The sequence below is a fragment of the Clarias gariepinus genome, chromosome 19, assembly GCF_024256425.1.
Source record: "Clarias gariepinus isolate MV-2021 ecotype Netherlands chromosome 19, CGAR_prim_01v2, whole genome shotgun sequence".
Classification (NCBI taxonomy): Eukaryota; Metazoa; Chordata; class Actinopteri; order Siluriformes; family Clariidae; genus Clarias; species Clarias gariepinus.
In genome coordinates, this window is record NC_071118.1 from 25,767,973 (window position 1) to 25,789,308 (window position 21,336).

The 21,336-nt window shown below is 40.0% G+C and overlaps 1 protein-coding gene across 4 annotated transcripts in view; it reads right to left on the bottom strand.

The window, feature by feature from the left end:
- rxraa (retinoid X receptor, alpha a) overlaps positions 1–20,898 on the bottom strand; it is a 108,609-nt gene extending 87,711 nt beyond the window's left edge. For all 4 annotated transcript variants that reach the window (XM_053478230.1, XM_053478228.1, XM_053478229.1 and 1 more), the window contains exon 1: positions 20,579–20,898. In XM_053478230.1, coding sequence (XP_053334205.1) covers positions 20,579–20,606 — 28 coding nt within the window. In that variant the 5' untranslated portion in view covers positions 20,607–20,898. The remainder of the gene's footprint in view (positions 1–20,578) is intronic.
- Positions 20,899–21,336: the final 438 nt, after the last annotated feature.

Genomic DNA, 21,336 nt, shown 5'->3' on the forward strand with positions numbered 1-21,336 from the left:
CGAGTCAGACATCGCTCCGGGGCTCATGGAGAAAACAAGGGCTTCTCTCATTCTGCTCTGGGATTCAGAAAGATCCTCGGGCAAGCGGAGAAATCAGATTTGTCTGATAGGCCTCACCGACTGATTGAATATATGCAGGAAAGCAAAAGAATCCTTTGATGCAGCGGGAGATTTAACATCGCTCGGTCTTCTCATTTTCATGTTCCCATCTGTCACTAGAACATAGGAGATGGGGAACCAAATCGTTTCATACCATGATTCTTTTGTGTAGCGAATCATGTATTGCCACATTGACTCCTGTCGTAAACCTCACGAGGTTACGTTATATTAACGTTCATCAATTGGTCAACTAATTTAGTCGTGTTCAATTCCTCCCCGTCACTAGGGGGCTCCCACATTAAGGCTACTACTACCACACAGTCGAGAGGGCCGAAGACTGTCACGCGTTTCCTCCGAACCACGTGACGTCAGCCGACCGCATCTTTCCGAAGATGTTACCCTAGACTTGCTTACTTGCCTTGGGGGTGGCGTAACACACTCGGAGGACAGTGCTATCCGCTTCTTCCGCCCGCGTGAATTTACAGATGCCCCTGATTGGCTGATTAATGTGGGAGCACTAAGCACCTCTCATCCCTCCCCTCTGAAAGAGCTCAGCCAATCAGCTCTCTCTAGACCTCCGGCTGCGAGAGGTTACAGCATCACCCGGGAATCGAACCAGCGATCTCCAGATAATAGGGTAAGCACTTTCTTGTTTCTGGGAATAGTTCTGGCTGTAAGTCATATCTCAGGTTTACACTTAATTATCACATTCATCATAATAATGTATGTTATGGGTTCTGTTGTAACAACCCCATATACAATAGAAACGGTTAAAACTTTTAACTTTTAGGTAAATTAACTTTTTTTTGGAAGGATATCCTGTTATTGGAAAATAATCTTGCAAGATGGTCGCTAATTATCTTTCTAGGGTAACAAAGCTATTTAATAATATATATTTATGTCCACTATCTACAATATACTGTACTAATAAATGTATTCCTTTTTGTATAACCAGAGTGAATAAGAAACTTTTTTGTTCAGAGAAAGGAGGAAGGTAGAATGTGAGGAAGACTGAATCGTAGGTGGAAGTGATAAGTACTCTGTAGCGTGCGGTACTTCCTGTTAGCTTCTGAAATGACCTGATCTTATTGCTCCCTCCTCGTCCGCGCTATCACCATTAGCCCTTCTCCAACTACAAACACACAAACCCAGCAGGATGTGATGGAACGAGTGTATCTTATCATCACGACCCACCACATTGCCATGTAAGAAACACACACACACACACACACTCATAAACAGAGCTCTGTTGCATGTGCTTCTGCTCTCGTCAGTGAACAATGTCCTCCTCAGTATCTGACCCAGATTCCCATGGTGGTGCGGCAGACTGTGCAGCTCAGACACACTCATTAGCATCATCATATCTCCCTCCTGTCCCCATTAGCTTAATACCTTCGCCTCCATTCATCACTGCTGCACACCTCTGCCCTGCCAAGCAACCAGCAGGCGCATCCCTTTTCCTAATGAGGCGCAAGAGTGTAAATAAAACACACTCACTTGTAGAGCTGTGTTTGGATTATTTGATATAGCAGTGCTAATGCATAAAATCTTTTGCTCTCTCTCTCTCTCTCTCTCTCACTGCTTCCTATCCAGAGTGTGAGCTTATTGCCTAATCCTAAACCAAATGATTCAAACAAAGCAGAATTTTTATAATATTCATGCAACTGAAGCAAGTTCTCATTTTAACTGCCTCAATAAAGCATGCAATTCCAAAACTTTTCAGCTAATAACGCTCAGGAGGGGCGTTCGAGTCAAACCGGGACTTTTGATTGCGCAGAATAACAGCACAGTTCTGATACTTAAAAACTTAATTTATTTCTCTATTCCGTATAATCCCCCGCTACACTAATTCACTTATCCCAGCATTTCACTAGTGCTTGGTTCACGTGCGAAACGCTGGCCTCCCAGGAACTCCTCTAATGGCCCAAACATGTGAAAACGGCTGGGAGCAAGGTCAGGACTGTACGAGGATGTAGCAATAACTCCCAGCTGAGTTCCTGTGATGTGCAAATAGTGTTTGTGAATGTTCCCGGGATCAGGCGTTCCACTCGCTGATCGTTCACGGGACATGAAGTGGGCTCCGAGCCACATCACCCGGGATCGTCATTCACGGACATACGGCCTTCTTTAAAACGTTTGCACCATTCAAACATTTTAAGGTTTTTTGTGTCTTTTGTAAAAGTCAATCATTTTCAGGGACTATTTCACGAGAAACTTCATCACAAGTCCCGGTTTGACTTGAACGCCCCTTGTTGTAAAAAAAAGTAAGTTATGTTACAGTGCACTACTCACTACAGCGGCATTATTTTGTGGATTCTTTTTTTCTCTTAGATTAAGAACAATTTATTACCATGAAAAATGTGAAACATTATTTTTTATGATATATTCTGAGGTTTATGTGACGCAAACTCTTCCAGCACTGCTGTGTTTACAGATTCAAATACAGTTCTGACTGTAATATACCTATATCTCTTGTTCTCGTTCGCCCTTAATATATTAGCGTTTCCATGGTGACCAAACAAATATATGAGTAATAGACATTTTTCTGTAACATGATGTTCATTTTAAATTTCTGGAATGAGTCTTCAGTATCAGATAAGTTTTTCCACGATGAGTGAACTTGGTGGTAACAGGACAAGCATTTAAAAAAAAATAAAAATACAAAAATAAATAAATAGAAGGCACTCGTCCAGAAACCCGACGGAATCTACGAGCTTTTCCTTTGCGGACCACTTTTTTTTCTCTTTTTTTTTCCTCCGAGAACCACATGTGCATAATCAACAGCAGACAGACACTCCATGAATAAAGGCACATCTGAAACTTGTAATCAGTGACGTTCTGGATTTCAGACACTGTGCAGTCTGGATAGGAAACGAAACATTAAAAAAAAAAAAAAAAAAAAAACACTCTTAACATCCCTGAAACACATTTCCAAGACTCAGATCTTCCACTTCAGCAGGTCTATTATTCAATATCAGAGGAGACAGGATGAGGTTTAAAAAAAAAAAAAAAGGACGTTACAGGAAAAATGGAGAAATTAGGCAAAGTTTGCGTAAAGGATGTGACCTTGACTCTAAAACAAGCGGTCGGAAATTTTATGTATTGCTGTACAATCGTGGGAGGAAAACGTACTGGATGGGAAATGTGTGAACACGAAAAGCAGAATGGAGGAATGGAAATGATTATTTTTCTTTAAAGAAAAAGGCAGGACAAGTCATTAGTTTCAGGATGGGGTGGACTTATTGTGTGTTATTCAGAATGTCTGAAATAATGATGTGTCTGATGTGAATCTCAGCGCATTCGCTGTGAAGCCTTTACTGGAGGTTTCTGGTTTACTTTTTCCTGTTGATGTTCTAGACAAGCGCTTCGTACGAGACCAAACCCACAGACGCTGAGAAAGCTTACAGTACGCGTGTCTATGTGGTCTCTTCTCGTAGCGAAAGCGAAACCGCCTGCCTCAATGCACAAACGAGGATCATTTTTTAACCAATGGAGATTTATTCTCTGGGACTCGCCCATTTTTTTGCCCTTACGATGAATACCAAAGCTGGTTGTCAGAGCGACACGAACAATGCAAACAATCCAGGTGTAATTCACTAAAGCCACAAAGAACTAATTCTCCTGAAGAATCCGAGCCAGCATTGTGAACCATAGATGCAGGCCAATTTAGAGGAAATAAATATACGGATATCAATAAAAAGGGCTGATCGCTGAGTAATCTTCTTAAAATTAATAAAAGGAAAATAAAAAACATTTTTGAAGTTGTGAACTTTCATTAAATTCAATTGAATTCAATTTTATTTATACGGAAATTTTTAACAATGGTCATTGTCACAAAGTAGCATTATAGAAGTAAATAAAGAATATATATATATATAAATAAATTTATATAAAAGATATATTGGGGTGATCTTTACATAAAATTTATGAAACGAGTCTCCAGTGTCAGTCCTGTGTAACTAACAGCTGTTTCAAGTAGTTATTATTATAATTTATTATTATTATTATTATTATTATTATTTTTATTAATAATAATAATAATAAAATCTTATGCAATTATATGATTAAAAAAATCCAACCCTGTAAACCAATTTTTTATTACTCTTTTAATTAGAGTAAGCGTTAAAAGGAACTAACTTTTTTCACGTATTTTAACTCATTTTTTAGACAGTAGCAACAAATTCCATAATGTTAAAGTTTAACCTTATTTATTTATTTATTTATTTATTTATGTCTGTATGTATGTTAGTATGAGAAACATTCTGACAAACTGTTATTAGATAAGACATCACACTGCCGGAACCCCTGTAACGTTGTACCGATGTTCCAATGAAGTTCATCGTCAAAGTTTGATAAAATGACGTCGAGATAACTTGGAATGACCGACCCGAAGACAAAACTGTGAATACAACACGGAAACAAAAAAATTTGAACCTTAACATCCATTTACACGATGTCGAACAACAACATCCATGGTCACTTGAGTTTCGGAGATCGAGACACACCCAACAGCTTCCCACACACAACAAGTGCATCTCCATTACATTATGTGTCACTTAGTGTTGTGATGTTAATGATCTGTTTCATCCAGGCTTCGGACTACAGGGTAGCTCACTGGTTAAGGCAGTGGACGATGGTTCAGAAGGTCCCCATGGCCTTCGGTAGGTATTGTTTGGTATTGGATTTGTTGCTTGTTAAATGTACACACATTGACTAACCCCAACCCCCTAGTGGTTCACTGGTACTGTAAGCACGCAGCGCTCTCACCACAAGTCCTGCTTAGTCCATCAGTTTGGTATTAATAGTGTCTTGAATGCTATGACATCATCATGTAGTCCACGTTGTTCCGACATCAATTTGTCAAAGTAATTCTAAATTTCAGAAACAGCCTAATACCAGCGTCGAGCCGATACCCGTAACACGCCAAATGACCTCACCACTCTGCTTTGACAACCAAAAACTCTTACTGGGTACATTTTGATCTCCGACCGTAAGTTCTTTTAATGGCTTTAATAGTGTTTGGCTGTACCTCAAGCCCAAATCTGTTTGCCTCTGAACACAAGATATTGTCCATTTCTGTTCAAGTGACCCTTAGATGCGTTCACGTCACCGGAGGAAAGGAAGCTTACAGGTTCAGGCTGTGACTTGAGGTTTCGGATTTCCATTTCAGGTGTTTAAGAAGAAACAATCCTGTCACTTCTGCAAGTCCCTTCGTGTGCACACGTCCCCTCTAAGAGCTAAACTCAGACTTTATTCAGACAGATCCTGCATAAATCGTACAGACAGAATAGCCGGACTGTGAAATAAATAGATTGAATTTGAAAAGAGGGAGAGATTATAAAAAAAAGAAGAAGAAGAAGAAAATCTAGGTCGAGTCACATGACCGGGCGGTGCAGGAGAGATTACGCCGCCGCACCATGTGGTCATTTACAAAACAAATGTTGAGTACAGCTTTATCTCTGGCTTTCTGACCGGCTCGGAGGAGGGAGGGTGTAACCGAGTCGATGATGTGCTCCGTACAGAGCGAATAGGAGACGGAAGATAAAGACTTGCAGCTATTTGGGACACAGCTGTACCACACAAAAGCAACACTGTATTTCAAAAGCGAAAAAAAATTAAAAAAAATAAATAAAGGGCTGGAGCCTGGAAATAAAATGGAAGCTGAATAAAAGCCAAACGCAGCCGTGTGTTACGTATTTGGTTAAGGAATTAAATCTGTAATAAATGAAGCAGTAGTCTGTGCTTAATGCTAACAAAACAAGAGCAAGATGTGGGAAAAGAAAGAAAATGTCAATGTGCTCTGGGGAAAACCGTCAGCTCGTGACTACAGATGGATGTTTAACGCGGGCCGACGGCTCAACACGGGAACGAAAAAAAAACAGTTTAAATAAAATGATAAGATTGGCGGTTATATTAATCATTCCTGTTAAACGAGGAAATAAAGTGAGTCGCCTTGACAATTAATAATTATATAAATAAATTACAAATCAGACTTAAAGTGAAAAAAAAAAAAAAGATTAACAAATACTAATCGAGACAGACAGAATGTCACTACAGTTTACAGACACGGCCCCGGACGCGGCACAACTGGTTCAGATCACAAGGCTAGAGAAGAAACTGACAGCCGGATGCAAGGTCACACTTCAACCCTACGTTTATAAATAAGTGCTTACTGTATATGTGACAAAAAAACAAACAAACAAAAAAAAATATGCCGTGTTCGAGTCAAACCGGGACTTGTAATGGCATTTCTGGCAAGTGAAGAAGAAAAGAGGCTGTGTGTCCGTAAATCGAGATCCCGTCCGAGTCGTTCCCGTGAACACTGAGCGAGTGAAACACTTAATCCATTAAAATCGATGGATAACTTGTGCGGGAGAGGCGCATCTGTCTGACGAGTGTGAACTCTACACACACTTATTCACCAACACCACTTGCACGTTACAGGAACTCGGCTGAAAGTTATTGCCACGTCCTCCAAACAGACCCTCCTTTATAATTTATTTATTGCATCTGTTTGCTTTATTATTTAGCTAAAAGTCGGCAGGAAACATCTGGAAATTAGCTTTTCCACTCACGTAAAAAAAAAAAAAAAAAAAAAAAAAACATAACAGAAAGGAGAAATAAATGTGAGACTCCAGCAAATTTTAAAATAAATATAATAAAAGTGTTGCATCAGGAAGGACATCTGAGATAAAACCTGCGGCAACCTGAAGCAACAACAACCCAATAAATGCTTTAAACATTTATAACGATAAAATCTTTTATATATTTTTTTATAATCCAAAAAATAATTTCTTTACATAACAAGTTACTTTCTTGCGAGTTTTATCTTGTAAGCAGATCTCATTCGTTTTGTTCGATGTTTTTAACACAACATTAGACTTTTAGAAACGATCCTGGTGTGCAAAATAGACGGATCCTGGATGCTGAGGTGGTGGAGTGAATAATGCAGGAATGAGGAGAGGCAATCCATCCACACACACACACACACACATGCACACAGTAATGATGTGCACATCCCTCTCTCTTTCTCTCTCCGCTGTTACAGGTGCAGCCAGGCAGAAAGATGTAGGCCATCTGCACAGCAACACAGAGAAAATAGCTCAGTGCGCAGACAGAGGGGGACACGCTCAACCACCTGCACATGAGAGAGGGAGAGACATGGAGATAAAACCCTGGCAGACGTTTATTTAAGGAAAACGCTTAATCAGCTAAGAGGCAGGGACTGCTAAAGAGAGAGAGAGAGAGAGAGAGAGAGAGAGAGAAAGGGACGAATATCAGCTTCTCTAACGTTGAGATTCAGTGTAACCCAGGCACACGAAGCGATCGTGAAAGAGAGAACAGATGTTTGTTTGTGTTGTTTCCAGCTGTTTCATTGACTACGATCAGGAATTATATAATGACTAATAAACAAACACAACTTCAATATATACTGTAAATTCAGCACGATTCTTAAAAGCTTCCTTCATTTCTCTATATAAATCTCTGCTCCTAGTGCCTGGGTACCATCAGGGTATCACCAGAGCCATGTTTCGACTGCCTGCTTCACGTCTGAAACACCGGCCTCCCAGGAACTCCAGGAACCTATCAAACATGTAGAAATGTCTTGGAGCAAGGTCAGGACTCGGTAATAAATCCCAGCAGAGTCCCTGTAATGTGCAAGTGGTGTTGGTGAATGCTTGTGTGCACAGTTCACACAGACGGATACGTCTCTTGGCGACGAGTTATCGTCTCTCGGCGGCTGCCGTGGGCTCCGAGCCACCTCGGCCGGGATCATCACTCACAGACCTTCTTTAGAACGTCAGGTGTCTCATCACCATACTGTGCTTAAAGTCTTTAGTAAATGTCAATCAATTATATGCCTCGATTCGCGGGAAACATCATCAAAAGTCCCGGTTTGACTCGAACACCTTTTATAGTTCCAGTTAACATTATGGGACATCCTCAAACCGAGGCAGTCACCAGTATTTATGTTACATTAGCTATAAACACTCCTTCCATCACCAGCCTTTCTCTGTCTCTAACTTGAAGCTGAAGTTCCCCGCTCCCTGTTCCCTGTTTCCGGTTGCCATGGAAACGATTTCGTATTAACGTATTAACACAAACCCGCAAATCATCAGCTGGACTGTCAAAATAATCGTACTTGAGAATTCAACCCTACATCCGTAAGAGTTTCATTAAATCATTTACGGTGCCAGGATTATGATCACAGCCCCACCACAACACACACACACACACACACACATACACAAAAGCTGCTAAAACCACACTACGAAGAAGTTAACACATCAGCCTCATCCAGCGCTTTTCCTTCCCGAACATTTCAGGTGATGAGACCGATCTTACTCAACGCCTGCTCATGTCACTAATAGAATAATTCCTGATCGCATCCGTCACGGAGAATTTATCCGGGATCACGGGTCGTGGTTTGGGATTAAATTTTACTCTCCACTAAAAGCATGCGATTTCTATCAGGATTAGTGTGCTTCAACAGAGCAGGAGGTGTAGCAGGGTTTTTTTTTTTTTTTTTTGCCATGTTATCTCTCTCTCGACTCACTTCATTAGGCTCCGTACACAAGGGGTGAGGGGGGTGGGGGGGGGGTGGGGGGGGGGGGGGGGGCGGGTGCTGGCCTGGTCGCATGGGCCCAATTTAGTCCACAATAAAAATATGGAAAGACTCGACCTGCGTCGTAATGGGAGTCGTTCTTTTATTTACGCGCCGGCGCGCTTTAAAGACGCCGGGCGCAGACTGCACGGGGGAAAGAGAGGAGGAAAACGGGGGCTAAATCAAAACCCGTAAATTCCAGGGACTTTCTCCAGATGTTGCAGGAAAAATTCACTGAAGCACTCCAGATGTGCCACTTCTCAAGACTTCCTCTCTTCGTGTTTTTTTTTTTTTTTTTTCAAAGCCATTTAAGACGTCTGCTTTATGTCAAAACTGTCTTATTGGAAATATTGACAGCTATATAAGAACAACGCACACACACACACACACACTTTTACTACTAATACAAAAAAAAAAAAAAGTTTTAGAGGGAGAGAGAGGGAAAAAGAAATGGAAGATTTGCCTGAAATGTTCCACAACAGCATGATGAAATGAAACACAATCCCACTCAAGGTGGAGAGTGTTTTTCTCCAATGTAACACATTTAGTGGGAACTGTGGTTAGTCCTGTGGTTCCCACACACACACACACACACACACAGTAAAATGTGCCAAGGTTAATACTCCACCTTCAGGCTGTGACCCAGACACGACCTTTAACCCAACGTGTCCCAGACAATACAAGAGTCATAAGTATCTTTGGATGGTGTACCTCTTAAACACACTTAAAAAGTGGATTCAAGTTCTGCCAGACTAAAAGCCACACCGACACACACACACACACACACACACACACACAATCGCTATAATACGAGGCCGTCTCCAGCTCGACGCCGCAGGCTGAAACAGAAGAAACCATCCTAAATGTGACACTTGAACTTGTCGGGGCCGTTTTCTGCAGGCGTCGGAATGTAAGCCCTGTGGAATGCGGTACATTGCTGCAACACACACACACACACACCTCACAGAAACACACACTTTCAGTGCCTGCCTGCCTGCTGTTCATCTCCCCCTGGGCTTTTCTCTTCTGTAAGAAACGTTTTTCAAGTGCCATCCTAAGCATAAAGGCTCCTCAGCCTGAGCCGGTAGTCTAGACAAACACATAGGACAACGGCCAAACCACAACCACGTCCCGATCCCATGCCGTAAGTGCTCCTAAGTTACTCGAACAATTCAAGCGGAAATACAACTCACACACACACGCGCGCGCGCACGCACATGCTCACACCAGCAGCGGCTAGTGGCACTCAGGTTTAAAGGGCTCTTGCTCACAGCTCAACAGGCACTTAATGATAAGCAGGATCCTCAAACTAAAGAGGTCGTGACTTTCCCTCCTCCCTGTGCACCTGGTTCTGATTAGCGCTCGAAAAACCCTGATCAAACACATTCTTCATCAGTGTGAGTCAAATCCAGAAAAATCAGGAGCTGATCCCTTGCCAGGATCAAGAATGACGTCTTAAAGGGACGTTATTTTTATTGCACGGGTAATTAGCCAACTTCCCCGTCATACTGTACAACTGGTAACTTGGCAAGGCAAAACGCATAAGACCTGCTTCTTCTGGGATTCCTACGCCAACACACACCTGTGTCTTTTCAAACTGCTGCTCAGGACAGTTCGAGGAAAAACCTAATTTGTCCTCTTGCTCATACATGACCTCACGATTGGCGAGTGTCACTATAACTGACAGGTGGCAGGGAGTGTGAAATCCCTCCCATCCAGAGAGCTGTGGGATTCGATGTTCAACGTTTGCGCAAACGCTTTCACATACAGTAGGAAGCCTGAGCCGAGGATTTTAGTTTGTTTTAAAACTAGTCTGGAGGTTAGAGGTGGGCACAGGACCTTTTTTTTTTTTTGCACTTATAATGCACTTATCCCAGGGGTTTCACTGGTGCTCAGTTTTCTCTGATTATGTCTGAAACGCTGGCCTCCCAGGAACTCCTTTAATGGCCGAAACATCCAGAAAGGGCTTGACGGTCAGGACTTTTATTTTAAAAGTAAATTAAAATAAAATTTTAAAATGAACTGCAATCACCTTGTAATTTTTTTAATCAAAAATCTTATGTCGTAATTACAATAATACAAACATTAAAATTGACACTGTCATACAGTATATATATATATATATATATATATATATATATATGCATGCAGGACGGCAAACTAAACACAAACCAGAACAAGTCATAAATTCAGACGCTAAATCAAGGCAGACCAGACTCAACCAAAAGCAGACCAATGACTTTTTATGGGCCAATTAAAGTCACACAGACCGGCCAGTAATGGACGTCACTGGTCAGTCAGTCAGCGCTCGCTGGAATCCTGAATGTGGGAACACCGGTTGGAAACTGAAGTCTTTTAGAAGTAAAGGAGCACCTGGCTACTCGTCTCGTGAGCGTAATTCTTCCTGAAATGAGAATGATGTATACAGTAGAGTATAAGTATTACTTACACTATATAACTTATACTGTACTGTATACTGTACATGCCGTCGCAACGAATAGGATGTAAATAGCGGGAAAGCAAAACTCGAGCGTCTAAAGCACGACTACAATGAGTGTTTATTATTGTACGTAGCTGTCTTGTGGCATAAACTGCATCGTGAAACAATAAAATCGAATTTAAAAGACTCAAAGTCTGATCCTTATCAGTCATGTCTCAGGCATTAAATGGGAAAACACTATGACACAGCGAACGTCTACACAGTCTCGTCCTTGTTCTGGGAGCTACAGGGAGCTTTGTTTAAGGATTATAGGGAAGTTTTTTGTATCCGGCTGTTTACTCGCTCGGGACGGGGGGAGTCTTTAAACATCGGAATTCCCTTGTTTTATGCCTTCAGCAATAAATTCAGACTGAAAACTACTCAATAAATCAAAACAAGCTTATTTCAAAGTTAATTGGTTCCCGAACACTACGTGTAATGCTACGTATATTGTACACAACTCATGTATTTATTTATTTTTATAAATTTTGCTGATATTTTAAGACTATGTTCAAATCTAAAATTGGCAATGTTACCTTACAGCTTACTTTTGATTGTGCAGAATAACAAAACGCGGTTATAAAAGTAAAAACCCCTTTATTTCTCCATATAATATACAATAACGCACTCATCCCAGCGCTTCTCTTGGATCCAATCAAGGTAGAACTTTTCTCAGTAGGTCTGAAACTCTGGCCTCCCAGGAACTCCTTAGATGGCTCAAACATGTGGAAATGGCTCGACTTGGGAATGGCCCAACTCCTGTAATGTGTAAGTAGTGTTGGTGAATGATTGCGTGTACAGTTCACGCACACAGACGCATGTTTACAGGAACGACTGCAGCGGGCTTTGAGCCACCTCGTCTGGGATCGGCGTTCACATGTGTACGGCCCTTTTTTAATATGTTTGCACCATTTAAATGCTTTACTGCGGCAAAGAGCTTCATCACCGTACCGTGCTTGAAGCCTTCTATAAATGTCAATCACTTTTACTGGTTCATTCACCAGGAATTTTATCACAAGTCTCGGTTTGACTTTATACATGGTAGACTGTCCTTTGAATACTGATATAACATTTTATTTCAATTTAAATTCAAAGGTTTTTTTTCCCCACTCTTCTAATAATTAACACAATTAACACACATTCGGACAGACCTGCATCGGTGCTGTGGCTCGGAAACCACTGCTGAATGAACAGAGGCCCAGGTGAGATTTGGGAAACAGGAGAGGAGGAAAAAAAGTGGGCAAAGAAGGATCAGTGGAGCTGGAGGCATCTACCGCCTGTAAATCAGTCTCCTGAGTGCTGGGCTCAGTGGGGAGGGGGAAAGAAAAAGAAAAGTACAAAGTAAAGAAAGATTGATCCTGATAAAAAAAAAGAAAAACCTGGTTCTCATAGAAAAAAAATATATGTTCCTTTTTTATCCTGGACGTCTTATATTTCCTTGCAAATCCGTCCATCTTATCTTAATTCGGCGGATCACGTTATGGTGGCTGTAATGGATCTGGGTTATCATAATTGCAATCGGGGCCCTTAATCTGTCACGTTGGTTTTAGCTCTCCGGCGTAAGCTGTAGCATTAGTGGGCAGAGCCACACACCCACACACACACACACACACACACACACACACACATGCACAGACATACTCGGACATGCAAGTGCACACTGGTCTCTGCTTTCCTGTCACAATTGTTCACACAGGTTTTGGCATATCTCTGGCAGGACCACACACTTCTGCCTAGGACGTAATGCGACATCTAACAATAGGTGTAGTAACATGTTATGTTATGTTATGTTATGTTATGTTATGTTATGCTATGCTAGGTTATATGGAGGCTGAAAATATGTCACTGCTTTTTTTTTCTGTGCTATGAAGCTCTTATATATGGAGCGAGCCCTACAGTACAGTTAAACTAGCCAGCTTAATATACAGTATATGTATTACCGCTAATAATTTCAAAATTGTCCTTTCAAAATTCAAAATTTCAAAGTGTCCTTTAAAGATTTTGTGTAATAGCTTGTTTTATTTTCATTTCAAAAAAAGATAAAAAATTTTACACTGAAATTATGTTTAGCAGCTGAAATCAAGAAGACGTGGAGGGAAAAAAAAACAGACCAAAATATTCATAAGAAATTGTACTATATACGGTACTATTGTACATTTCATATATATATATATATATATATATATATATATATATATATATATATATATATATATATAGGCATTTGGCCAGAGCGACTTACATTTTTATCTCATTCTACATCTAAGCAGTTGAGGGTTAAGGGCCTTCCTCGAGGGCCCGAAAGGGACAACTTGGTGGTTGTGGGATTTAACCCTGGGATCTTCCGAATGCCTTAACCACTGAGCTACCCCTGCCCCAGGAAACTTATTTGCTCATACTATGCTACATACTTTGGTACACCGGTATATGAACTAGAGTATGATATGTACATTGTTCTACCATGTACTGTAGTGTGGTACTATGGAACAAGCGTTCCATACAGTACCTACAGTACATGGTACAACTCCTTTTCGATGGCACATTCTCATCATATATAGATTACTCTTCTATGGTACATGAGCATGTTGACAGTATGCTGTACGTTTTCAATAGTATTAGTCATGCATTATACATGTACCAAAATATGTACCATGGTATAAGCAAATAAGTACCATGTTCACCATTGTCAGAAATACCATGATCTACCATTGGACTACCATGGTACAATTTCTTATCAGAGTAATCTAAATACAGTGCAATGAGAATGAGCCATCAACAAAAAAATGGTTGATATGGTTATAAAATGGTTAGCAGTTGTTATTATTATTATTATTAAAAAATTCCGTATTCCTGAATGTCCACTCCATGCGGGGAATCCATGCTGTGATACTGGACGCACTGTGTTATTTTCCCTTCATGAAGAGGAAATGGACACCACTGCATTACCTTCCTGTCCGTGTTGCACGGTACAATTCGATTACAGGCCAAGGACTAGACAACTGACAGTGCTGCTCCTGGATGGGATTTTAGCTGTCTTTCACAGCTTTGACTGATATATGGAGAAACACTAGAGAATCGACTCTAGCATCTCCTGCACTCAAAAGACATTCAGTCTGCCAAATCGTGTACCAAAAAAAAATCAGTAAAAACCTTACTCGGGGACTCCAAGAATAGTGAGAAAAATACTACAGCGCTGTGCAGCGACATAAACTACAAAACACAAGCGGAGGTGACATGCATGGTGACGTCGAGCGCTAAGCTTCAAAAAAAAAAAAAAAAAAGAAAGGAGGGGGGAAAAAACTCAAGCCCAACCCGATTCAGTCTCTTCCTGCCCTTCCTCCACTTTGCAAACACACATGCAGGAAATTTTTCCATCATCAGCCTCTGATTAGGATGACATGAAACACGGCAGACACATGGCAACACGTGAACATAGTGGAATATCAATGATATGTAGACATATATACTTGATAAATATATATATCCAGAAGACGCTAAGACTAGACTAGAATAAAATAAATAGAGTTGTGTGAGAACTGAAAATTAATTATTATTATATATCATATAATAATATAATTTTTTTTTTAAAGGGTCAAGACAACTATTTACGGATGTGCCCAAAAAAAAATCTATCCAGAATGCAGACAGAAAGGGAACAGTAGTATTGAGTAAGAAATTGACACGAAAGTAACAGGTAACGATGAAATATTTTTTTTGTCACCTTTAAATATAGCCATGAAAAGAGGAAGAATGGTAATCCGTGATTGGTTGCGCTTCTTATCTGGCTTTACTCACTAAAACTGAATAAAGAACCGTTCTTTATTTCTTCTTTTCATTTTGCTGTGCTTAATCAATCACATTCAAGTCAAACTGGGACTTTTTTCATTGTGCATAATAACAGAACACAGTTATGAGAGTTAAAACCCCCTAATATATATAGATTATATAGATGTACTTATCCCAGCGTTTTACGAGTGCTTGGTAGAAAGTTTTCTCAGTGCGCCAGAACCATGAGTCTGCTTCACGTCTGAAACGCTGGCCTCCCTGGAACTTTTTTAATAACCCCAAACATCTGGAAATCATTTGGAGCGAGGTCAGGAGTGTACGAGGCATATGGCAACCGAGTTCCTCTAATGTGTAAGTCATGTTCCTAAATGATTGTAAACGTCTGCAGCGGGCTCAGAGCCACTCCGGCCGGTGATGTGTAGCATACTTGAAAAGGATTACACAATTCAAATGTTTTACCGCGGCTAAGATTCTCATCACCGTACTGTCCTTGAAGTTCTCCTTTCAGTTTTACACCTTCGTTCACCAGGAATTTTCATCACAATTCCCGATTTGACTTGAACAGCCCTAAAATACACGTATAATCTTTGGACGATATATAATTTTGCACTTAGAAATGCAAAATCAACTCTACAAATCACTGATTTGTCTTAATATAAACAAACCTGATTGGTGAACAGATAACAAGCACTCAGAGAGCTCAGTGCTCGTATATATTTGCACTGTGGTTAAACTTGACCTTGATGATCAGAGGTGAACTGAAATCCAGAGCAGGAAAACCACGTGCAAAGCAAAGGTCAAGGTCTTTACTCCTTTGATAAAGCACTCAGTCTCGCTACTGTGGCGTTTAACCACGTGAGCTGTTAACAGTGCAGCTACAGTAGGATGTAAATTCAGCTCTATGTTCTATGATGGAAACAAAAACAATCAGGTGACAGGTTTTCTGGAAATTCAAAAAACTGTTTCCATAAAGCAAGAATAAAGGTAGACCTATACAGTCCAATCTGCAGATGCTGTAAGTAATCAGTCCAACCAGCGGTTCTAAAGTTCCAGTGGTATACGTTAATCATGCTCCTGTACACTTGTGTTTCCCTGGAAGCGCTCACACAGTTTTATGTTCTTTGAGATTACGTTCTGTAAGCATTTTCCAAAATCAGCACCAGGTCAAGTAAGTCCAGATGTTTCAAATGCATCAGCTGTTTAATTATGCAGAGCATTATACAATCATTTACAATTATGTTTTTTTTTTTTTTTTTTTGAAAAAACGAATAGCTGATGTGAGATGTAATGGCATCCAGTGTTCCTGGGATTTACTCTGTAAATGGGATGAGGAGAAACACCAAGATGACATTCTAGAAATGCAACCACCTGAAAAATATGGAATTACAGTACACGACCTCTTAATCTTAATTTGAAACCGGGCTTAACAGTGAACCTTGAGGGTCTCGTTCCAAGCTTTTGTACCTTAAATCCTGAGTTTAGTAGCTTTTTATGTGAACTGGTGCACAGATTCATGTTGGTCATGATGCGGGTGCACTAATGGATTGTGGGAAAAAGCGAAGCATGATCACTTTAAGCCATTAACTTTTCCAATAAACCAGTTCCCATAAAAATGACAGCTGCAGCCCTTTTACAAAAGCGAACCCAAAACTGGCAGGCTGTAAAAAACCTGACTTGTATGCTTTTAGTGGTGCAAGTCTGCACGGTCCCCTCGAACGCGGCCCTGTAAAATAATCCCCACACCCGGTTCTACCTTTGTTCCTGAATTATGGCCAGAAGAGGAATGTGCAACCCCTCCACCATGGCTATGAATGTCAGTTTCTCCTCAAAGGCCATGAAGTTGCCTGACGGGGTGGAGAATAGTGGCACCCACATCACTCGAATCCTGAGACACAGTCAGTCGCAGAACGACTTAAATGACAAGTTGCCGTCATAAAAACAGGCCTGTTAAGTTTCCTGCAAGAAATCTGGATCTCATATGATGTAAAAAAAAATTTAACCAGTTTGCAGGATGTGATTGTCCTTGTGGTCATGAGAAATAGATTCTTGCTAAGACAGCGATGAAAATCTGCCTTAGCACAAATATTCCTCGGTAGTTAGCAGCTAAATAAATCATAGTCGGACGTTAGCACAGCAGCGCAGCAGGCTGATGCAACAGCGGACAAACTGAGCTCAGTCCCATGACATAGTCATGCACCAAAATACACACACGGAACAAAAATAATGACAATGCATCTGTCTATTTATTTTTGCTCTTTTAATTGTAAACAACACCCTATCAAGTCCATTTCAAACATTAAATTAATGCGTGTTGGTGGTTAACTTTTAATGAGCTAATGGAGAGAAAATAAATGAAAAGATTGCAGAATGAAGGGTAATGATTCAAAAGAAAGGAGATATTCATTAAACTGAAGGGGCATTAATAATTGCTTTGAAGATCACTGCTTAAAAAAGTCTATTGGAAAAATGAAAGAAAGCTTAAAAAATAAAAAAGTGATCCTTTTGAACTGGCAAAGTCAGTAATTACTCATGCCAATGCAGCGCCAAATAAAAAAAGATCAAGTTTTGCTATTCTTGTCCTAACTATTGTCTGATGTCAATTAGTTAGTGTTCTTCAGCGTAACCGCAATCCCAAAGCCTCTAAATGTATATACAGTATGCATACAGGCGTACAGTAGAAACTGTATCTCAAGCCAAAAAAATCCTCACAGCTCACTCAAGAATCATGCCTTGGTGTAGAAACAATGTAATGATGAGCATTAAGGCGTAACACGACTCTCTCAGGGAAAAAAGGACACAGTAACACTCCGGACTGACTCCGACCAGATAAGCAACACAATGGCTAACCTGAACTGTATACGACCCCCAGTTCGTGAGCTCATCTGTGGGGATCCGCATGTATTGGGTTACACACCTTATTGTGCTTCGAGCTTTACTACAGTCAGCATCTATTTGTTTTGGAGGCAACCCTAAGTGCAACAGAATGAGATGTGAAGTGTAGAGTGAGATACTTGTACCGGATCTGGTTGCGGCCTCAATGATAAAGATGAATGCTGTGATTTAATTTGCTAAAGAAGTGCAACTTGATATTTTAACTCATGCAGCACATCCCAATGCAAATCCTACTTAAGTCAGGTTTAGAATATACAATTTTGTTGCCAAGGTACAGCAAAATCACACACACTGAAAACAAATCCTTTCTGGGCTTTAGAATTGATTTGCAAAGCTCACTGGTGGCTAATTTAGTCACACCTTGACGCCACTTTTGATTGAACACTTCCAGAATTTCTCTGATTAAAATCTGTGAGCAGTGTGTGCGCTGCTTTGAAAGCTTGTGTAAGAGTCACCAACAGGAGGATGGCACAGAATCATGTGAAACTCATGAGACAGCTACAACATTCAGAAGCAGCAATGATGCAACATAATAATAATAAAAAAAAAACTTAGTAACTTATGATTGCTTTAAAAAAACAGTTACTATTTATGCAAGCCTATTTTCTGGTTGAGCAGAACTTAGCAAATTTCCTCAACCGCAGGTCTACTGTTGGAGAATCTTCATCATATTATTAGATATTGATAATGTTATTGTAAAGTCTGTTATAAAATGTAGCTAGGAATGTTTTGGGGTCATTTTGATATGTATGTAATCTGCTGTAAACGTGCAACATAAAACTGGATTTAGGTGTAAAATACATAATAATTCTGGTGAGGGTGGTAGTGGAATTAGGGTGCAGTGTCTTGAGGACTTTGTGGACAAAGATGAAATAAGTTGGACCACAATGGTTTGCAGGACACTGTTCTGTAATATTATAATATTCATAAACTCAGACATGCACAGAGAGTGCACGCGGACATCAAACTGAGCTTAGGATAAATTAAAATGCAAGTGTGCTTAGGTGTTTTATTATTATTATTATTGCTACTACTACTACTAATAATAATAATACCAAAACTGGCCTTTAGGTTTAGATTTCTTTACAATTAATAGCTAATATTATTAATCATTATAAATCTATGTTTATTTACATACACACACTCATTAATTTTGTTCTTTGTTATTATTATTATTAGTAGTAGTATTATTATTTATTACAAATAATAATAACATAATAATAATAATAATAATAATTAACCTGATAAAATACTTTATTTACACACTTTATTTAAATACTTTATTTACACACTTTTTTATAATCACACTTTGTTCTGCTATTATGATTATTGTAGTTGTTATTACTATAATAATAATAATAATAATAATAATAATAATAATAATAATAACACCAAACCTGGCCTCTTTAGGTTTCTTTAAAATTAATAGCTAATTAATCATTATAAATATATATTTATTTACATACACACACTTTGCTATTATTATTATCATTATTATTGTTTTTGTTATTACTATAATAATAATCAACAACAACAATAATAATATAATTTACAACAACAGCAACAGTTAATAATAATAATAATAATAATAATAAGAGTTAGTACTGATGATTTTGCGCAGAAAGCTTGTATTAGCTGGTAATAATTATGCATTGCGTTTTTAACGCGCAGACTTGAAGACTCTAACACGCAGACACACTCACACAGGTTAACCTATAGAAGCCACACCTTGAGCTCTAATCAGCACTAAAGCCTCCTGGTCTATAGGCTCCCCTAAGTGTAAAGCAAACTTCCTTTAAAAAAAAAAGTTTTACACACTTTATTTCTGTGTGTGTGTGTGTGTAACAGTCTGACATAGTGTCGACACACTGATCCAGATTAATACTGCTAATAACATTAATATCATCAAATGAATCATCATTTTAAACATATGTGAAACGTGCACAGTGGAAGACAAGCGCGCGCGCCTGCGCGCGCACCTAAACCCAGGAATGGATTCAAATCGTGGTGTGAGTGAGTGCGCGTGAGTGAGTGCGCGTGTTTTCTTTTGTAATGCATTAAAAATAATGATGTTATATAAGTATAACACGGCTTAATAGTGTTTTATGCTTAACTGTAAAAAAAAGAAAAAAAAAGACCAGAACATTTTTGATGAAGTGAAGGAAGGCGCACTCTGGGATCTTCCTCCATAGGCTAAGCGCGCGCACTACACACACACATACGCACGCACGCACGCGCGCGCATTCGAAAGCCACACGTCCCCTCTGCTCGCACACATATACTGAAAGCACATTTTTAGAAATTCTCCACATGATTCGGAGATCTGATCTGATTATCAGTAGCAGCCAAACGTAAACAGGAGAGAGAGAGAGAGAGAGAGTGTGTGTGTGCGTGTGTGTGTGTGAGAAAGAGAGAGAAAGCAAGGCTGGATGAAATGAAATGCCCTGCTGCTGTCATTGGAAACGCGTGTCAGTGGCACCGGAGCCAAGTTTTGCGCACTGTTTACTCCTTCACACCGGCGCACAAACACGAACCTAAACTCTGCCTGCGGAGATACAAGTCAAAACCTCCAAGTTATTGCGCGCGGGACTGCGTTCATTTGTGGTAAACAAATCGTGCGTTTATAAATAACGCGTGCCGGGGACAAACAAACACATCGTACAACTGAAAAAAAGAAGAAGAAAAAAACAAACAGAATGATTAACAGGAAAACTTACCCAATGATAAGAATGGTTTGGTTTCCATGTCTGATCGGGTTAGCTCATGCCAATGCCAGCTGACACAAGCCGTGTTGTTTTTCTTTTTTTTTTCTTTTTTCTTTTGAGCTTTATGTTCTGGCTTGAAAGGGAAATCGAGCGCGTCCTCGCTGCCGGCGGTAAAAACGCGGATCCGCGTAAAAGCGCAGTGTTGGAAAGCAGCGCTCACTGACACTCTGTCCGGTTTTCACTTTTGCGATAGTTGATAGTTTGTTTCTCGCTCTCTCGCTCTCTCACTCACTCACTTACTCACACACACACACTCTCTCTCTCTCTCACTCTCTCTCGCGCATACACACACGCTAAACTACTGCAGCAGGGCCCACTCTAGGGGGACTCCATCCCAAAGAGGGACGTCCTCAATCAGGGACGCCTTACAATTCTTACTATTCAGCAAGTTTCTCTCTCTCTTTCTTTCCTTTTTCTGAAGCAAAATCTGATTAGAAGCAACATTTACATTCAGGAATTTTGGCAGACGCTCTTATCCAGAAAGTGCTTTGAAGTTTCCATCATCGGATAGATCCTTACACCGGTTACTACTGTACAGGGTTGGTGAAAATTAACCAGGCAATATTTAACAGCTATAAAACATTGACATTTTTATTTTCATGCACCAACCCATTTTGCTTTTAAATGTGCATGTATGGTTAGACCAGCATTTTCCAGGACGTTGGCTGGGACCTCATAAATGACCTCCAAGAAGTTCAGATCTCACTCCA